The following is a 17061-nucleotide window of genomic DNA, read 5'->3' on the forward strand; positions in this document are numbered from 1 at the left end:
CACTGCTTCAAAATCCCTCCTGAAAGCCTAGGGACAAGGAGGATATTTAAATATCTTAGTCACTTAACTAAACAAAAGAAAGGCCTTTGTGATTTAGGGAGTAGTTAGAATGGTTGTAAGATAAGGGGGCTCCGGGATAATCCCATCTCAGACAACTGGGCCTTGGGAGAACAAATACATGGAAGATAGGAGGTCACAAAAGAATGACAACAGCCTTGAAGGACACCATTTACGTGATCCTAGGACTGAGTTTGCACAGAAGCAAAGGTCAATCAGCGAACACAGTGAAGAAGACTACGAGCCTTCAGCTGAAGACCCCCAAAGACCACCTGAAGACCACCACGGGAGACGACTGCGCATGCGGATTGGACATTTGCATATGTTAATAAGTTCCAGGAAATCTCATGTTTATGTAAATGATTTCCCAGAAATCCTGTGAATATGTAGGATTTTATAGTATATAACCTCTGAAAGTCCACCAAATCGGGGGAGCACTCATGGTGGAGAATCCCCAGTGCTGCCCAGCGCTGCAATAAAGAATACCTGCTTAACAGTAACTTCATTGCTATTGAGTTTCATTTCAGGGACTCTCCGAATACTCCGTTTCTCCCTTGGGGGGATTCAGACTGTGAGGAGAAGCATCCGTGAATTTTTATATCAGTTTTGGCACCCCAGATGGGACCCTCTCTGCTCGGCTGCAGGACCCGTTAAGAACGGGACTCCCTAGGGTACCCCCGGAAAATTTCCGGAGGGATTCCTTGCCTCAATCGGATTGCTGCGGGAGCAGACAAGGACCGTCTTCGGAAAAAGGTATTCTTTCTTAAATTTGGTTTGGGACTAGTCATCTGTCAGAAACCCCTGTAAGCCGTGAGTGGTTCACGCTTGGTGGAGTATACCGGGCTGCTAGCACCTTAAAGGTATACACTGGAGGCACTTCGGTGCCCATCTGGGAGCACTTCGGTGCTCATTTGGAACTCTTGCATTTGGGTACATTGGATCTTGGCTCTGGAACTCGGTTATTTGATTTTGGGATTGTGTTTGGCATGTTATAAGGACAAGTAGTTGCTCTGTGTTTGCTTTTAGGATTTTTGTTCATTGTATTGGTATGCGAGCATTTTTGTTGTGCAAAGTGTCTATACTGTCCTGTGCCTGTATGAATGAGACGTACTTTGTATTGGTATTTGAGTGTTTTGTTGTCAAAAGTGTGTATGCTGTCCTGTACGTGTGTGAATGAGACGTACTCTTAGTACGAACCGAGTGCGGAGTCCTGATCCGCGGTTTCGTTGTCCCGCGAGGGAAACGGCTGGAGACGGACGAAGCGAAAGAAAAAGGTTGTATGGATGTAAAACAGTAATTCTGTAACCCTCTAAGTGGTAAAGTGTGAACCGTGGAACTAACTGTTAAGATACTGCGGGAATACAGGAGAGAACTGGGACCAATAAAATGGGAGGGTCACAGCAAAGTAAAGAGATACCAAAGAAATCTCCATTAGGTTGCATTTTATATCACTGGAAGGACATAGGGCGTCCTCCTGGAGAAAATGTGAATAAGAAAACTCTAATTAAGTATTGTAATCAGTGATGGCCATTGTATAAATTAGATGATGAAGAAAAGTGGCCTGTGAATGGGACTCTGAAGTATAATGCCTTGCTGCAACTCCTGTTATTTTTAAGGAGGGAGGGAAAATGGGATGAAGCTATGTATGTGGATATGTTTTTCACCCTCTGAAATCACCCTGAGTGGCAGGAAGATTGTGGTTTTAATTTTGCTCCCCAAGATCCCATGGTGTTGGCTTTGGAAAAGGAAAATCAGAAAGAGTTAGGGAAGTTGAAGCGATGTTGTTCAGCATGGAGTATTGGACTACTAGAGGTGTTTGAAGGTGAAAGAGAAACCCAGAAAGGCGGAAGAAAAGTGCCTTTCCAGATGGATGATGTGGATAAGTGGAAGGATGCAATTAAGGGGTACAGGAAGGACCCAAATGGGATTGCGAAAAGGTTTGAGTGGATTACTAAGAATTTGGACCCAGTTTGCAAAGATGTGGATCTTATGCTAGATGATATGACTGAAACTGAGAAGCAGCTTGTATTAAAGGCACCTGAGCTCATGGAGAAACAGAGATTGAGGGACAAGTGTTACAGGGCACAGCCAAAGATCCTGTGCCCTCCAGGGACCCGGGTTGGGACCCTAATGATCCAGCTCAGTACCGTTTGTTGCAACGATACCGAACCTGGATCAAATTTGGAACAGAACATGCGATCCCAAAGGCAGTTAACTGGTCTGCTCTGTATGCTATCAAGCAGGGGCAGACTGAAATGCCCACGGAGTTTTTAGATCGCTTACGGGCTGTTGCGAGAAGATTTACTACTATGGAACTGGAGTCAGAAGCTGCCACACAGCAGCTGGTATCTCTGGTTTTGGGACAATCCACTAATGATATCAGAAAGAAACTTCAGAAACTTAGGGAACCAGATATAAAGAATTTAGAAAAGTTGCTGGAGGAAGCGTGGAGAGTATATCGGAATGGGGAGGGGGAGGACAGAAGGAAACTGGGAAAGGAGATAGTGGCTGCACTTTCCCAATCTCCACATTCTCTGTATTGAATCAAACCTTGTTACCTATAAGTAAACAAAACGTTAACATTGTGGGAGCAACTGGGCAGGTTGAAAAAGCTTTTTTCTTGAAACCATTAAAATTTAGAATTGGGAAGAGTGTGGGGATTTACAAATTTCTCTACCTGCCTGAGGCTCCTAGACCATTACTGGGAAGGGACCTATTAGAACAACTAAATCCCGAAATAAAATTTAGAAATGGAGAAATTGAATTTAAAATACCAGACAAAAATCACATTGGAATTTTAAGCTTGGTTCTTATTGAACCCCAAATTAGAAAAGAAGAAATTATACAAGAAATAAAAGACCAGGTATACCCAGGAGCGTGGGCCTCAGGAATACCTGGAAAGGCTAAAAATGCTGAATTGGTTATTGTTAAACTCAAAGAAGGGGCACGACCTGTTAAGATAAAGCAATACCCCTTTAAATTGGAAGATAGGCGAGGGGTAAAAAGTATTTTAGAAGAGTTTATAAAATTTGGACTTAATTGAATGCTCTTCAGAATATAACACTCCCATTTTGCCCGTCAAAAAGCCTGATGGCAAAACTTATCAATTGGTGCAAGATTTGCGGGTAATAAATAGTTGAAGATTTGTATCTGGTAGTGGCAAATGCATATACTCTGCTGACTGGTTTAAAGGAAACCTATGAATGGTTTACTGTGTTAGATTTAAAGGATGCATTCTTTTGCCTTACCTTGGCTCCAGAAAACTGCAATTTATTTGCCTTTGAATGGGAAAACCCCAATACAGGACGAAAAACCCAACTGACCTGGACAGTGTTACCCCAAGGATTTAAAAACAGTCCTACCATTTTTGGAAATCAATTAGCTAAGGAACTAGAGACCTGGGAGAGGCCCCCAGGAAATGGGATTCTTTTGCAATGTGTGGATGATATCTTAATAGCCACAGAAAAGGATGAAGCGTGTAAGGAATGGACTGTGAGCTTGTTGAATTTTCTGGGATTAAGTGGTTACCGAGTCTCATTACAGAAAGCCCAAATCTTGAAGAAGGAAGCAATATACCTGGGATTCGTGATTTCTAATGGACAAAGACAGCTCGGGAATGACCAAAAGGAAGCTACCTGCAGAACTCCAGAACCGACCATGGTAAAAGAGCTTCAAACCTTTTGGGAAATGACAGGCTGGTGCCAATTATGGATCTATAATTATGGACTTTTGGTTAAACCTCTATATGAACGGTTGAAAATAGCCAGACACAATTAATATGGACTGATGAAGCTAAGAGGGCATTCAAGGAAGTGAAACTGGAGCTAATGAAGGCTCCAGCTTTGGGCCTACCAGATGTAACCTTTCTGGCTGTTCTCATATGAAAGGCAAGGAGTGGCTCTGGGAATTCTGGCCCAGAAGCTGGGTCCTTCTAAACGAGCTGTAGCATACTTCTCTAAAGAATTGGATGAAGCAAGCAAAGGATGGCCGGGATGCCTTCAGGCAGTGGCTGCAGTTGTTTTGATTATCCAAGAAGCTTGAAAATTTACCTTGGGACAAAAGATGATTGTGCACACTTCCCACACTGTAACCTCCGTTTTAGATGATACAGAAATCATAAGCGATAAACAGGAAATGGAGACTGTCGTGCATGATTGTATAGAAACTATTGAAACTGTATATGCAAGCAGACCAGACTTGAAGGAGGAGCCGCTGCAGGAAGCCAACCGAAGGTGGTATACTGATGGGAGCAGTTTCATATATACTGATGGGAGCAGTTTCATAAAGAATGGAGTTCGAATGGCAGGATATGCTGGAACCACCACAGACCCACTGGTGGAAGCAAAGTCACCCCCTAAGGGTACATCTGCACAACTAGCGGAAATAACTGCCCTAGTGAGAAGTGAGAGCATTGGAGCTGGCTGAAGGGCTGCGAGTCAAAATATGCCTTTGGTGTAGTCCACGCCCATGGAGCAATTTGGAAGGAACGAGGACTCTTGACCGCTCAAGGAAAAGGTATAAAACATGCTGATATAATTTTATGGCTTTTAGATGCTGTACAACTTCTGTCAGCAGTGGCGATTATGCACTGCAAAGGGCATCAGACAGGTAACACTGACAGGGAAGTGGGAAATAAATTGGCTGATTATGAGGCAAGATGAGCTGCGGAACAAGGTGAGGTATTAAGTATAATTCCTGAAAAATCTTTGCCACTACCTGAGACAAACATATGATTTAGATCTTTGTGAAACCACCTCTGACAGTATCTTATGTGGACAACAGTCTAACCATGCTTATTAGAAGATTCTGTTTGAAAGGGTTAAAGCCAAGATAGACAAAGCCACTGCTTCAAAATCCCTCCTGAAAGCCTAGGGACAAGGAGGATATTTAAATATCTTAGTCACTTAACTAAACAAAAGAAAGGCCTTTGTGATTTAGGGAGTAGTTAGAATGGTTGTAAGATAAGGGGGCTCCGGGATAATCCCATCTCAGACAACTGGGCCTTGGGAGAACAAATACATGGAAGATAGGAGGTCACAAAAGAATGACAACAGCCTTGAAGGACACCATTTACGTGATCCTAGGACTGAGTTTGCACAGAAGCAAAGGTCAATCAGCGAACACAGTGAAGAAGACTACGAGCCTTCAGCTGAAGACCCCCAAAGACCACCTGAAGACCACCACGGGAGACGACTGCGCATGCGGATCGGACATTTGCATATGTTAATAAGTTCCAGGAAATCTCATGTTTATGTAAATGATTTCCCGGAAATCCTGTGAATATGTAGGATTTTATAGTATATAACCTCTGAAAGTCCACCAAATCGGGGGAGAACTCATGGTGGAGAATCCCCAGTGCTGCCCAGCACCGCAATAAAGAATACCTGCTTAACAGTAACTTCGTTGCTATTGAGTTTCATTTCAGGGACTCTCCGAATACTCCGTTTCTCCCTTAGGGGGATTCAGACTGTGAGGAGAAGCATCCGTGAATTTTTATATCATGTTAACAGTTGCAAATGGATGGTACTGTCTCCTGATGTGTTTGACATGTTTGTAGAAATTAATGCCATACATGTGTGTTTAGTGACTAATTGATCGGTACTTGCAGAATATCACCTAATCACTCCCTTTATGTGTTCGCATATACAGAAGAAAAAGTGGCAATGTTTTGGCTTAAATATAAGTCGTGCAAACATCTCTGGAAAAATTAAACAAAATCTTGAACCAATAATAACTAAGGACAAACTTATTGGACTGTCTAGTCAAATTAAAGATGATACCGTCCATCATTGGTGGGATATCTTTTGGGATACTCACCCTCTGCAGAGAAAACTTTGAATGTTCTAGTCCACCCACTCTTGATATTATTGGTGTTTGTTATTATACTAACAGTTGTCAATTGCCTTTTGTGGTATAAGCTGAAGAAATTGGCTATGAGAGTTTGGGCCTTGCCTAAGGTGATAAAATATGAAAACTTAAGACCTTTGTAAAGAAATTTACGAAGTTTAAAGAAAAGGAGGGAATGAAAGGGTTAAAGCCAAGATAGACAAAGCCACTGCTTCAAAATGCCTCCTGAAAAGCCTAGGGACAAGGAGGATATTTAAATATCTTGGTCTCTTAACTAAACAAAAGAAAGGCCTTTGTGATTTAGGGAGTAGTTAGAATGGTTGTAAGATAAGGGGGCTCCGGGATAATCCCATCTCAGACAACTGGGCCTTGGGAGAACAAATACATGGAAGATAGGAGGTCACAAAAGAATGACAACAGCCTTGAAGGACACCATTTACATGATCCTAGGACTGAGTTTGCACAGAAGCGAAGGTCAATCAGCGAACACAGTGAAGAAGACTACGAGCCTTCAGCTGAAGACCCCCAAAGACCACCTGAAGACCACCACGGGAGACGACTGCGCATGCGGATTGGACATTTGCATATGTTAATAAGTTCCAGGAAATCTCATGTTTATGTAAATGATTTCCCGGAAATCCTGTGAATATGTAGGATTTTATAGTATATAACCTCTGAAAGTCCACCAAATTGGGGGAGCACTCATGGTGGAGAATCCCCAGTGCTGCCCAGCGCTGCAATAAAGAATACCTGCTTAACAGTAACTTCGTTGCTATTGAGTTTCATTTCAGGGACTCTCCGAATACTCCGTTTCTCCCTTGGGGGGATTCAGACTGTGAGGAGAAGCATCCGTGAATTTTTGTATCAATCTCCCTACATTTCTGAAACTGACTATGCAAGCCTACAACTAGCTGCCATGTAGAGCCTAGAACAATACTGTATCACCACAGAAGAAACAGATCACACAGCTAAGACAGGGAGAGGTGGCTAAAAGGAGTAAGAACAAGAAAGGAACCAGCCTCACTGGGTTGGATGCGAAGCACTACTGAAGTGATTAGCAAGAACACTTCAAAGTTCAAACTGGCAGAGAACATTAAGGAGGTTTGGATACTTCTGTCCTCATACATTTGCCCAATATTACCCACAAGATCTGCAAGAATCCCACTAAAACAAATTTCACTGAGCTTCAATGCCTGGAGGAAACCAGACTATTAATTTTTTTTCAGGATGGTAAGCTAATTATGTGATACAGAATGTTGTTCTCCCTCAGATGTCAAATTCTTGTATTGAGCCAGGGCTGTTGTAATGAGAACTGGATTCCTATCCTATAACCAAATCCTGTGCTTCTGGACAACTTCAAGGCTTCTTCACCCATTTTTCTCCTCCCAGTTGGTAGCACTGCTATCTTCTGCTTGGATAGTCATGCCATAAGCTGTTTTTTCATACTTTCCAAGACAGCAGCAGACTGCATGAAACAAACAAAGGGGATCCAGGCTCTTTAACAACCAACAGTTTTATCCCAGGATCTGAATTTCTAGATGTTTTCACTCATTTTTAGGTTGTCAGACTTTCCTTATTAAAATCTCAAGAGTCACTTTGCAATCCAGCTGTAATGTTAGGCACTCAATTAGCCAAACAATGAAATGGCAAGGTCTGTACATTACTGGCCAGGGTGGGGATTCTTTCAGGGAGAACGAATTGAATGTTATTTTTATTAATTTTCTTCTCATTTTATATATACTGTGTTCAACCCCAAACACCTGAACACGTGAAAGCCATGAAAGATCTCAATCAAAATATTTCATTCATAGTTTAAGTTTTCCAAAGATTCAATATTTCCTTTGCAGAAACACAGTGCAGAAAGTAGAAGAGATACCTCGACTAAAGCTTACTTACTAAAGGACTGTGAGATGAGAGAGCCATGACAGCATAAACCAGTTATTACTGCACTATCTTGCCGCTGCCACGAAACTGCTGCTAACTGAAGTGTTCAAGTATGACACATTATTAAGATACAAGAAGCAGAGCCTCAAGTCTGAATGGTGTTTGGTTTAACCATTTCAGAAACATCCATGAGAAGACCGGCTAATCTACCAGCTCCTGGGGAGAAAATGAATGTATTCCTGTTTTCAGTTGAAAGCCAGATGAGCCAGCTGGTGAAAAAGAATACTACACAGCATTTGTGATGAAGATAAAGTGAAAATGATACATAATAGGAAGGCGTAACAAACCACCAAACTAACAGTTCTTTCAACCACTTAATCGTGTTTTATTTAGAAGTAATTCTATTTAAAAGTAATATTTATCATTGATGCTCTCTCTTCTCAAAACACAAGCTAATAAGTGCAAAACTGCCAAACATTACCTCAATACACCCACATTTATAGGAGACATACATTTACACTCCACCAAGCACGAATACATTGTAGAAACCCCAAAAAGTGCCTTTTAAGACTAGAAACATCTTCTCATGGAAGAAAACACCAATGTCAGGGTTTAAAGGAGGTGAACCACTGGCTTCCTCTGCTGATCTGAGTGCAAAAATTTCCATCTCTACTACCCAGAGCTGACAAAAAACCATAATTAAAGTGATGTCACGCTAAACATAGGAAGTGTAGGATATCTTCTGTCTTCAGCACTCTTTGACTCACAGAATCCTAAATGATAATGCAACCCATAGAACTGGGATGCATGAAGTTTCACCGAAGGAGGGATAATGGAACTGTTCTCTAAAAGTAGGTGTTAAACACAAATAGCAGAACAGTGCTTAATGAACAAAAGAGAGAAATTCTTTTTATCCTGAATGAAGACTGCTAGGCCACTAGAAACCTGAATAACACCAGGCAAATGTGCCCAAATTGATCCATACTAAGATAAAGGACAGACAGCAAAGCCTAGCTTCTATTTGATGGCATAAAGCAAAGCAAAGTCCATCAACTTCTTGGCTAGTAGTTAGCCAGAAAAACTTTGTATACTAGTGTCCAAATTTATACATATTTCTAATATTATTTAAACAAAAAAAAAAGTGAACATAGATGACAGCTTTCCCCTTGCAAAATACAGCAAAAGAAGAATAACTATTTAAAGCCCACAACTCCACCCTCTTGCAGTTATAATTTAGATGAAAAGTACTGTCTCTATTGACAGGTGGAAGAAAGAACTCTCCCCAAAAGGCACAGAAGATGAATCCAAGAGCACTAAGTTCTACTCAAATATCATCTGCACAAACTTTCTGATCAGTGTGGAAACACAGACTTTCACAGCATCACAAGAGTAAGAAAGACTTAGCAGCTAGAAAACAGGATTTGGAGAGAGCTGGCAGTAAGTTTTCATCAGGCTAAAAAATTTGAGACTTAGCAGATTCTAGAACTGGTAACACACACGTATAGCACACCATTAAATTCAGTGTATCTTGCAGTTCAAGTCTTCTCCATTTCCAGGTTTTGTATTTCAGCAAACATTTTCCTGAATTTCGTGTAGCCCGTGTAGTTATGCAGAACAAGATTTTTCAGAGGCTGACCAAATTCCATGATTCCTTAAGAAAGGCAGGAGCCACCATGGAACAGGCTGCCATCTTTTGGCATTGTCCATAAAATAAAATCAGCTAAACCATGCCGGAGTGATGAAGTCCTGTTGTTTTTTTTTCCCTAACCACCAAAGGGGCAGCAGAATTGATGATACAACCATGATCTCTGTTGCAGTTAAACACAAACTTATTTCTACTTATTCTTATCCTGAAGTAAAACTATGGATACCTTGCTGCCATGGCAAACAAGTTCACTCAAAATCTTATGTAATCCAGGAACGTAGGAAAGGCTGTAACCCATTTAATTCTTTGCAACTCTGCAATGAATAAAATACGGATGCTCATTTCCCAGATCTAATGCCCTCAAAACATACATCACATGGGGTGTGAATACTCACTTGTTGTTTAGCTTAAGTGTCTAAAGTTAGCTACGCTGAGAGATTTAGCTCCAAACAGTAGATAGGACTTCCACAGAGGACAGTATAGTGTACACTTGCAAAGAAGCTTGCAGCTAAATGGTATGAAAGAGCCCTACAAATTCTAGGGCTGAAGTACATTATCATCAGATTTACAATGCATCTTTTTGTGCAGTACTTGCTCCACTACATGCACTACTCCAAAAACATTTCCTGTGTGCCCCCTTTGAAAAGCTGCCATCCCTTTGTGGCCCCAGCTACTCCACTGAAACACAACTCCAGCTTTGTATTCATTCAGAAGCTTTTGCCTGCCACATGCAGGAGTGCAGCACTGGCTGGGCTCCCCCCACCTTTAACCTTAGAGAGCTTTTCCCTCCACCAAAACCTTCCTCCTCTTTTCCATGCTGTCTCTTGTTCATTGCCCCACGCGAGAAGTATTAACTCACTCATAGGAATGACTAAGTCACGTATGGCAAAATAAGGCAGCCAGGAAAACACCACATGAATGCTCTGCAGGGCAGGAAACCACTACCAGTAGGCTGGGGAAGGAGTTAATCCCTTTCCCTTTCCTGTGTGGCAGGACCTGCCAGGCTGTTGGCAACAAAAGCCACAAGAAGGACACTACTACCCTCTTCCCCTCACTTCCAGCCATACATTCCTGCCTTAACCTTGTGCTAGTGTTAGTTGCTATGTGGCCAATAACTTTGTTGGTTTTTTTTTTAATTAATGACTACGACTTGCGAATTAAATTGAGTAAGCAACCCTGGACTTAGGCTGGAGGCAAACCAAAGTTAGTTAAATCTTTCTAAACTATCGAAGTACTCAAGAGTCTTCAGCTCAGCCAAGAAAGCAGATAGCAGCAAGAGCAATTGATTCTTGGGCCCCTCTTCTTTTCCCTCCCCTGCTCCACAACTTGAAGGCCTGCAATTGCTCTACAGAAGTCAAACAGATTGCAGCGAAGACTTTTGATGGTTCAGGAAGAATAGAATGTCAGAGTATTATCTTCCAGTTCAAGATCCTCAAAATCATCTCACAATAAGAAAGACAAAGATAATTGTGCAAAATTCACAATTCGATTTCATCTCTTTGAAATAACTGTTTAAGTATTTCAAAAAGAAGATAGAAACAGGTTTCTCTCCTCACCTCCCACCTTGAGATTAACAAGCTAACAGAAAAGTTGTTTCCTTTATACTGTTTAAGGTTCACAGTTCTCAGCAGCAAAATCTGTTTCTTCTCCAAGCAACATCTCGCAAACCCCCTGCCCCCCCAAAAAAATGAGGTGGCAGAACTGGGAGCTGAAATTGAGCACATACTGAATCACATCTAAATGTTTTTTTCTTCAGAGAACTAGCAATTGTTATAAATGTACCGCTGCTATAGAGCAGCTCTTCAGAAAGGGGTAAATTGAAAAAAGGCAGAATTTGGGACAAGGCCCCAAAGAATGAAAAACTAACAGTGTCAAAACGCACACATGAAGAATAATGTCTGCACCTCCAAATTCCATGTTCAGCCTTCCTTCCTGTTGTTGACTTAAAAGAAGGTGCGGGAGGAAGGAATACATACAAACTGTACCTTATTATCTTTAATTATTATATTCATATATTATCAGCCTCACATCACTTGCTCTACAATACAATCTCTAAGAGAAGTTCTTCTGCTTCTGCTTGACCTCTCAGCAATAGGCCAAAAAAATACCTATAACCTAATAATGGTGCTAGACACCCCACCTCCTTCAAACATAGTGAATGATACGCTCAGAATATCACTCTCTTAGACAACTACCCCTAAAAGGGTGGAGCAACAAATTCTTTACCATCTTAGTGAGAGTTTATTGACAATAAAAAAGGTTGCACAACCTACTGGTCTATCACAGCAGATATAGGAGCTGTGATGTGCCAGATATCTCGACCCATGCTCCACAACTGCTGGCAAGCTCAGTGCTTTTTCCCCTCTGTCTGAACAGCAACATATTCAAACAGAACTATCTTCTTGACCTGCTGTCATCACCAGCACCATCAACCACTCCTGAAATCCAATGTTTTCTTCAAGAGGTAAGAGATGCTGATGCGATGATATCATCAGAAGAAAATGAAACCCTACAACTTTGTGGTCAATTATCAAGGATTGAAAGAAGAAAGAGTATAAACAGGCTTAGCAAGTCTCCTACAATCTTTGCACCTACGAGAAAACAAGAAGAGTACTTAAAACCATAGATGCACAAAGATCAAGAACAGCATAGTCTAAAAAGGAGGTAACTGGACAGTAGGAGAAAACACAGCTTTCCTAGTAAATTCCAGCAGATTTGATCCCCTCTGAAAAGGGTGCCTACAAAGCATTTACAAGCAGCCTTCTTGAGGAATCAAAACCTGTTTCAGCATTTGCTCACATGGTCTCTATATCTCAAACTAACACAGGCAAATCCTTCCAGTTGGGGATAGGCCACCACACAGAAGAAAGAGATACACCGTACTGAGAAAATTTTTCAGCCGAAAAGGAGAAAGCTCAAATTATTAATACCACATAAGCGGCTGGAGTGCTTTTAAAATGGAGGGTGCCGAAACAGGGGCGTTGTAGTGTGTTTACAAAATTCTCACTTATCATAAAAGTTTTAGCATGTCTACCACAGAAACTATATTTGGCCTTGAGGGTTGGAAGAGAAAGAAAAAAGGCAAGATGCAGCTTGGTGGATGCAGCACATTGTAAAACAAGAGATATTTATCATAACGAAGGGAAGAAAGTTTATGACATCTTCACAGTAATCTGCCACTTATAACGAGACAGCAGTGACCTCTTTGAGGAATGCTGTTGTTTACATACCAACACTAAGCAATCTTTTCAGCATCACATCTTAGTTCTATGTTAAAAAAGAAAATTTCTCAGATTACATAGCAAAAGCCTATAGCCATCACACTGATTTCAGATATAGACATATTAAAGTGTAACTGCCACATGCACATTTGACAGCTCTCCATGTTTTAAGAAATGAGTCAGTGATGTATGTATCTGAGTTAAAAGCACTCCTGACACTACACATAAAGAAAGGAAAAAAAAAAAAAAAAAATCCCTGTGTTCATACATGGACCAGTCATAAGTTTTAAACAGAAAAGATGTTGTGAATCTGTATTAGATATGCTGAAACAATTTTAGTATCATCACAGGTTTACCTCCCAGCCTCTTTTTTCTAAACTACTTTGGCTGCAGTGCAGCTTGGATAACTATACCACAGTACCTAGAATAGTCTCAAAAGAGGCTTCTGGGAGATTTTTGGTAGAGTTCTGCAATTACAGTAGGCTGCAAACACTGCTGAAGTATAAATATCAACTTTGAGATGTCAGTAGCTGAGCTCCAGTCCTTTGCTCAGTTTCACTCAAGTTGCCACTACCCTGGCTGCCTCAAAATAACATCACAGTCACCTGCTAAAGAGGTAGGAAGCAAAAGCTCTGCCAGCTGTTTAAAATTATGAAGAAAAATGATTCAGGAACCCATTTGACTATGCTGTCGAAGAGGTAACAAAACTGAGAATTATACCCCAAGCTAGAGCATAACACCAAAAATGGGGGTGTTGGTGAAATACTAAAGAATAAAACAAAACATATTCACAGATAAGCAGTATGCTCCAGCTTAAAGATACCTGAATAGGAATCGCAGACAGGCATGGTAAAAGGCTTGAGGGATATTCTCATTCATTAAAATCATGAGTTGGCAGAGGGAGGAGCAGTTTCATCTCATCCTACATCCATCCTAGCAAACATTCAGTTTAGGCTGAACAGGTTCTCAGGCTTGCAGAAAGCCTTATCTACTCTACTTAAAACACAGACAAACCAGTTCAAGTACTTCTATATGAATGTGAAGCAAGCAATCTGGGAGGTTAAACCAGTTCTTAAGAACAGCCAGCTTCTCTGGCATAATGGAAAAGACTGGCCATCCCAGGTATGCATAAACTGCAATTAAGACAGCTCTATTCTCCCATCTAAATGAACGGTTTCCCAAGAATCATTATGGGACTTGAGAGAAAGCCAGGCAAAAAAAGCATCTTGTTTATACAGCCAGTTTCACTGAGGACTAAAAGACTTCATTGCCTCTTTTGCAAATTTCATGTACCCTGGAATAAACTGAAACCACCTTTCTTAATTTTTTTTACTAAGGCTGTTTCAAAGCCACATCACACAAAAATACCGAAATTGTAGAAGTAACCCGTAACTCCACACATTTATCTAAAAAAACATGTTGACTAATTCTAATGCTGTTTAAGAAGGATTTACTAATATTTCTGCTAACCAAAAGAGATGCAGGTAGTTTCTTGATTAGCTCAATATCTGAGGGGGTGTGAAGGTTAGAAATGTAAAGGGATCCGCATGGACCATTACTACAGACCAGACGAGAGTCCACTGGATAGGTACAGTTTCAGGACCAAAGATTATAAATACTAACTATTGCTCAAACATGGCCATATGACTGAGTAATAATTCTTACAGACGGCCAATGCCACAAGACTTTTTCTGTTGCTGCGATTTGTCTCTCAAAGGTTTCCAATTTTATGTCTACTTTTCCAGGACAGCTTTTTGTGCCAAGGTAATTTTTTTCAAATGGTTTAGCTTTTCTAAGAAAGTGCAAATTATTTTCAAGGTTAACTGTAAAGTTTGCTGCTCAACAAATCAATTGCCTCAACTACCATCCTCAAATTTGGCAAGGAAAAGCAAACAAACAAACAAACAAACAAACAAAGAAATCACTAGCTCTTTCCACTATTTTTTTTTGTTTAATGCAAGAAAACCAGTGGCGGTTTTCACTAACACTGAATAGACTTCATATAGATACACTTGCCCTTTTCATCTCCACAAACAAGAACCGGTGACTCTTATTTTCTATCAAGACTAATCCAAGTTCCACCGTATTTTAACATGTGCAGAGGTTGATAAAACAATCCTTTTGAACACACACAAACCACTGGTTTGTACTACATTTGGCTGCACAAAGAATTCTTTTGGGGAACAGGGAAGTAGCCACTGTCTTCTGACTCTGCGTTTTGCGATTTCCCTCACTAGCTAGCAAACACCTTAACCTTCTGAAGTTTTAAAAACAACTTTATTGAAATATTAACACTTCAAAATCAAATTCAAACAGCATACTTAAGTAACAGAATACTGGAATATTTTGAGTTTTGAAACCTTTTCAGTCTTGACACAGGCTCCTGCACAGATGCCATACTTCAACAAAATATTCTCAAGTCATTAACAATTTTGTCCAACCTGCTATTGGATAATGGGTAGGATCAACAGTTCAAATCACTCTTAACAGACCAATACCACACAAGAGCAAATTCAATCTCTTCCGTTCCGCAGCAGCTTACGTGTTTCAAGTACAGTAGTCTCACAGGCAAAGGAAAGAGCTGTTGGTTACTTGGAAATCTGGGGAGTTTGGAAAGCATTGGCACTGAGACCACTCACTAGATAAGCTTTCAAGCTTATGCCTCTCCCATTGACACAACTGTTTTACTGCCAGAGAGCACAACAGGAGCATATTTGAACCACATAGAAACTAGCAGCATGTAGCAACAGATCTGCCTCCATTACCCTGCAGTAAACCTTCCTCTTTCTCCTAGCACTTAGCCTCTCACTCAGCCTTTCTTTGCCAGGATTCACTCACATCGGCTTCCTCATGAATTCTATTGGTAAGAGGACTTGCATTTCAAACACCTGAAAAAGAAAGCATGGGAAGCCAAAAGCAGGACAAGTGGCCAACTGTAACAAAGATGCAAAGACTGGCAGGAATGTGAAGGAAAGAGAAACCGTGTTACTTATTGCAGACCTGTACGAAGCACGGAGGCGCACTCTTCCCCAAAGCCTCCGCCTCCTGTACTTTCCAGGCCACATGCTCACCTCTAACAATCACTAAATTTCCCTTGCTCATTCCCTTTTGGCTTTCACAGAGAAACCTAACCTGTCATTCTCCAGTAACTTACTCATCACCATCACAGCTTTAGCCAGCTCTGGCCTCGCACAGACTAAATGCCTAAGAGAGAAAATCTCTGTTTCTCTTCAACAATCAGTTGTACCTCAGAGTTTCATACAGTGGGTATTTCCTGGGCAATTTTGCTTATGGAGGGGAAAAAAAAAAAAAACAGCCCCAAAACCAAATCCAGTGGTTCCAAACAGCTAACTACAAATCAGCTGCTACAGAAATACAAGTTTCACAGCTATGTTACAGTCACTGCTCAAATTACGGAGTAGCTGCAAACTCAGGGTCAACGTTCACTACATTTTGGCTGCTCTGTGAATAACAGCACAACCTGAAGATGTTTATGGACCAAGCTCCGAACATCAAAACGGGAAAAGGTAATTCTTAGGTTGATACTGTATTATCTTCGACTTCACAGGTGAATTTTGCCTCTCGAGGCTCAAGCACTATTTAAAAACACAGAGAAAGAAACAGAGGAAAAGAAAGTTTCTGGTCAGAAAGCCTGCCGAGCGCAGCCGGCAGGTTAAGAAAACGCGGCCGTGCCACGCCGGACCCGGGCGAGGAAGGGCGCGGGTGGCGGGGGAGCGACCCAAGCTACGGGCAACCCCTTGCCCGCCGCGCCCGGCCGGGCGACGGGGGGCGGCGGGGGCACCTGGCCGCGCTTCCTCCGGCCGCGCCGGCGCAGGCCCCGGCCCCGGCCCCCGCGCTGTGCGGTCGCGACGCCGCGGGGCGCCGGTTCCTTTGTTCCCCCACGCGAGGGCTGAGGCAAGGCGGCGGAGGGGCCCCCGCCCCGGGCAGCCCCCACACCGCCTGCCCCGCCGCGGCCAGACGAGGCGGGGCAGGTCCGACGGGGCTCCGCCGCCCCCGGCCGAGCTGGAGCCGCCCGACCACCAGGGCGCGGCCCGGGCGGGGGGTGGGGAGGCGGGGCGAGGCGCCCCTCTCCCGCCGGAGCAGGGCCGCGGCGGGCCGGGGGGCGGGGGGGGCGCACAGAGCCGCGTCCCTGCCAGGCGGCCCAGCTCCGGGCGGGGGCCCGGCGGCCACGGCACTCACCCAGGTGAGGAGGCTCTCCCCGAGCTCGGCCCGCTCTAGGCTCTCCACGTTGAACATGGCGGGGCGCGGCCGAAGGGGCTAACGGCCACGGCCGGGTCGGTACCGCCGGCGCCCCCTCCCGCCCCGTCCCGGGCCGGGCCGTGGCGTCGACACGTCAGAGCGCCCTGACAGGAACCGCCCGCCCTGCCGCGCCTGCGCCTTGCGGCC

General features: G+C 42.8%; 1 protein-coding gene across 8 annotated transcripts in view; it reads right to left on the reverse strand.

Annotated features, from left to right (window-relative positions):
• Positions 1–17061, reverse strand: part of HOOK3 (hook microtubule tethering protein 3) — a 104467-nt gene that overhangs the window by 86172 nt on the left and 1234 nt on the right. For 5 of the 8 annotated variants that reach the window (XM_082336885.1, XM_082336879.1, XM_082336883.1 and 2 more), the window contains exon 1: positions 16855–17027. The exons of 1 other annotated variant lie outside the window; for it this stretch is intronic. In XM_082336885.1, the coding sequence (XP_082193011.1) occupies positions 16855–16911 (57 nt within the window). In that variant the 5' untranslated portion in view covers positions 16912–17027. Of the gene's footprint in view, positions 1–16135; positions 16251–16854; positions 17028–17061 lie in introns of those variants that run through there. 2 more of the 8 variants (XM_082336881.1, XM_082336882.1) reach the window with 2 other exon arrangements.

This window comes from Platalea leucorodia, assembly GCF_965183815.1.
Source record: "Platalea leucorodia genome assembly, chromosome: Z".
Classification (NCBI taxonomy): Eukaryota; Metazoa; Chordata; class Aves; order Pelecaniformes; family Threskiornithidae; genus Platalea; species Platalea leucorodia.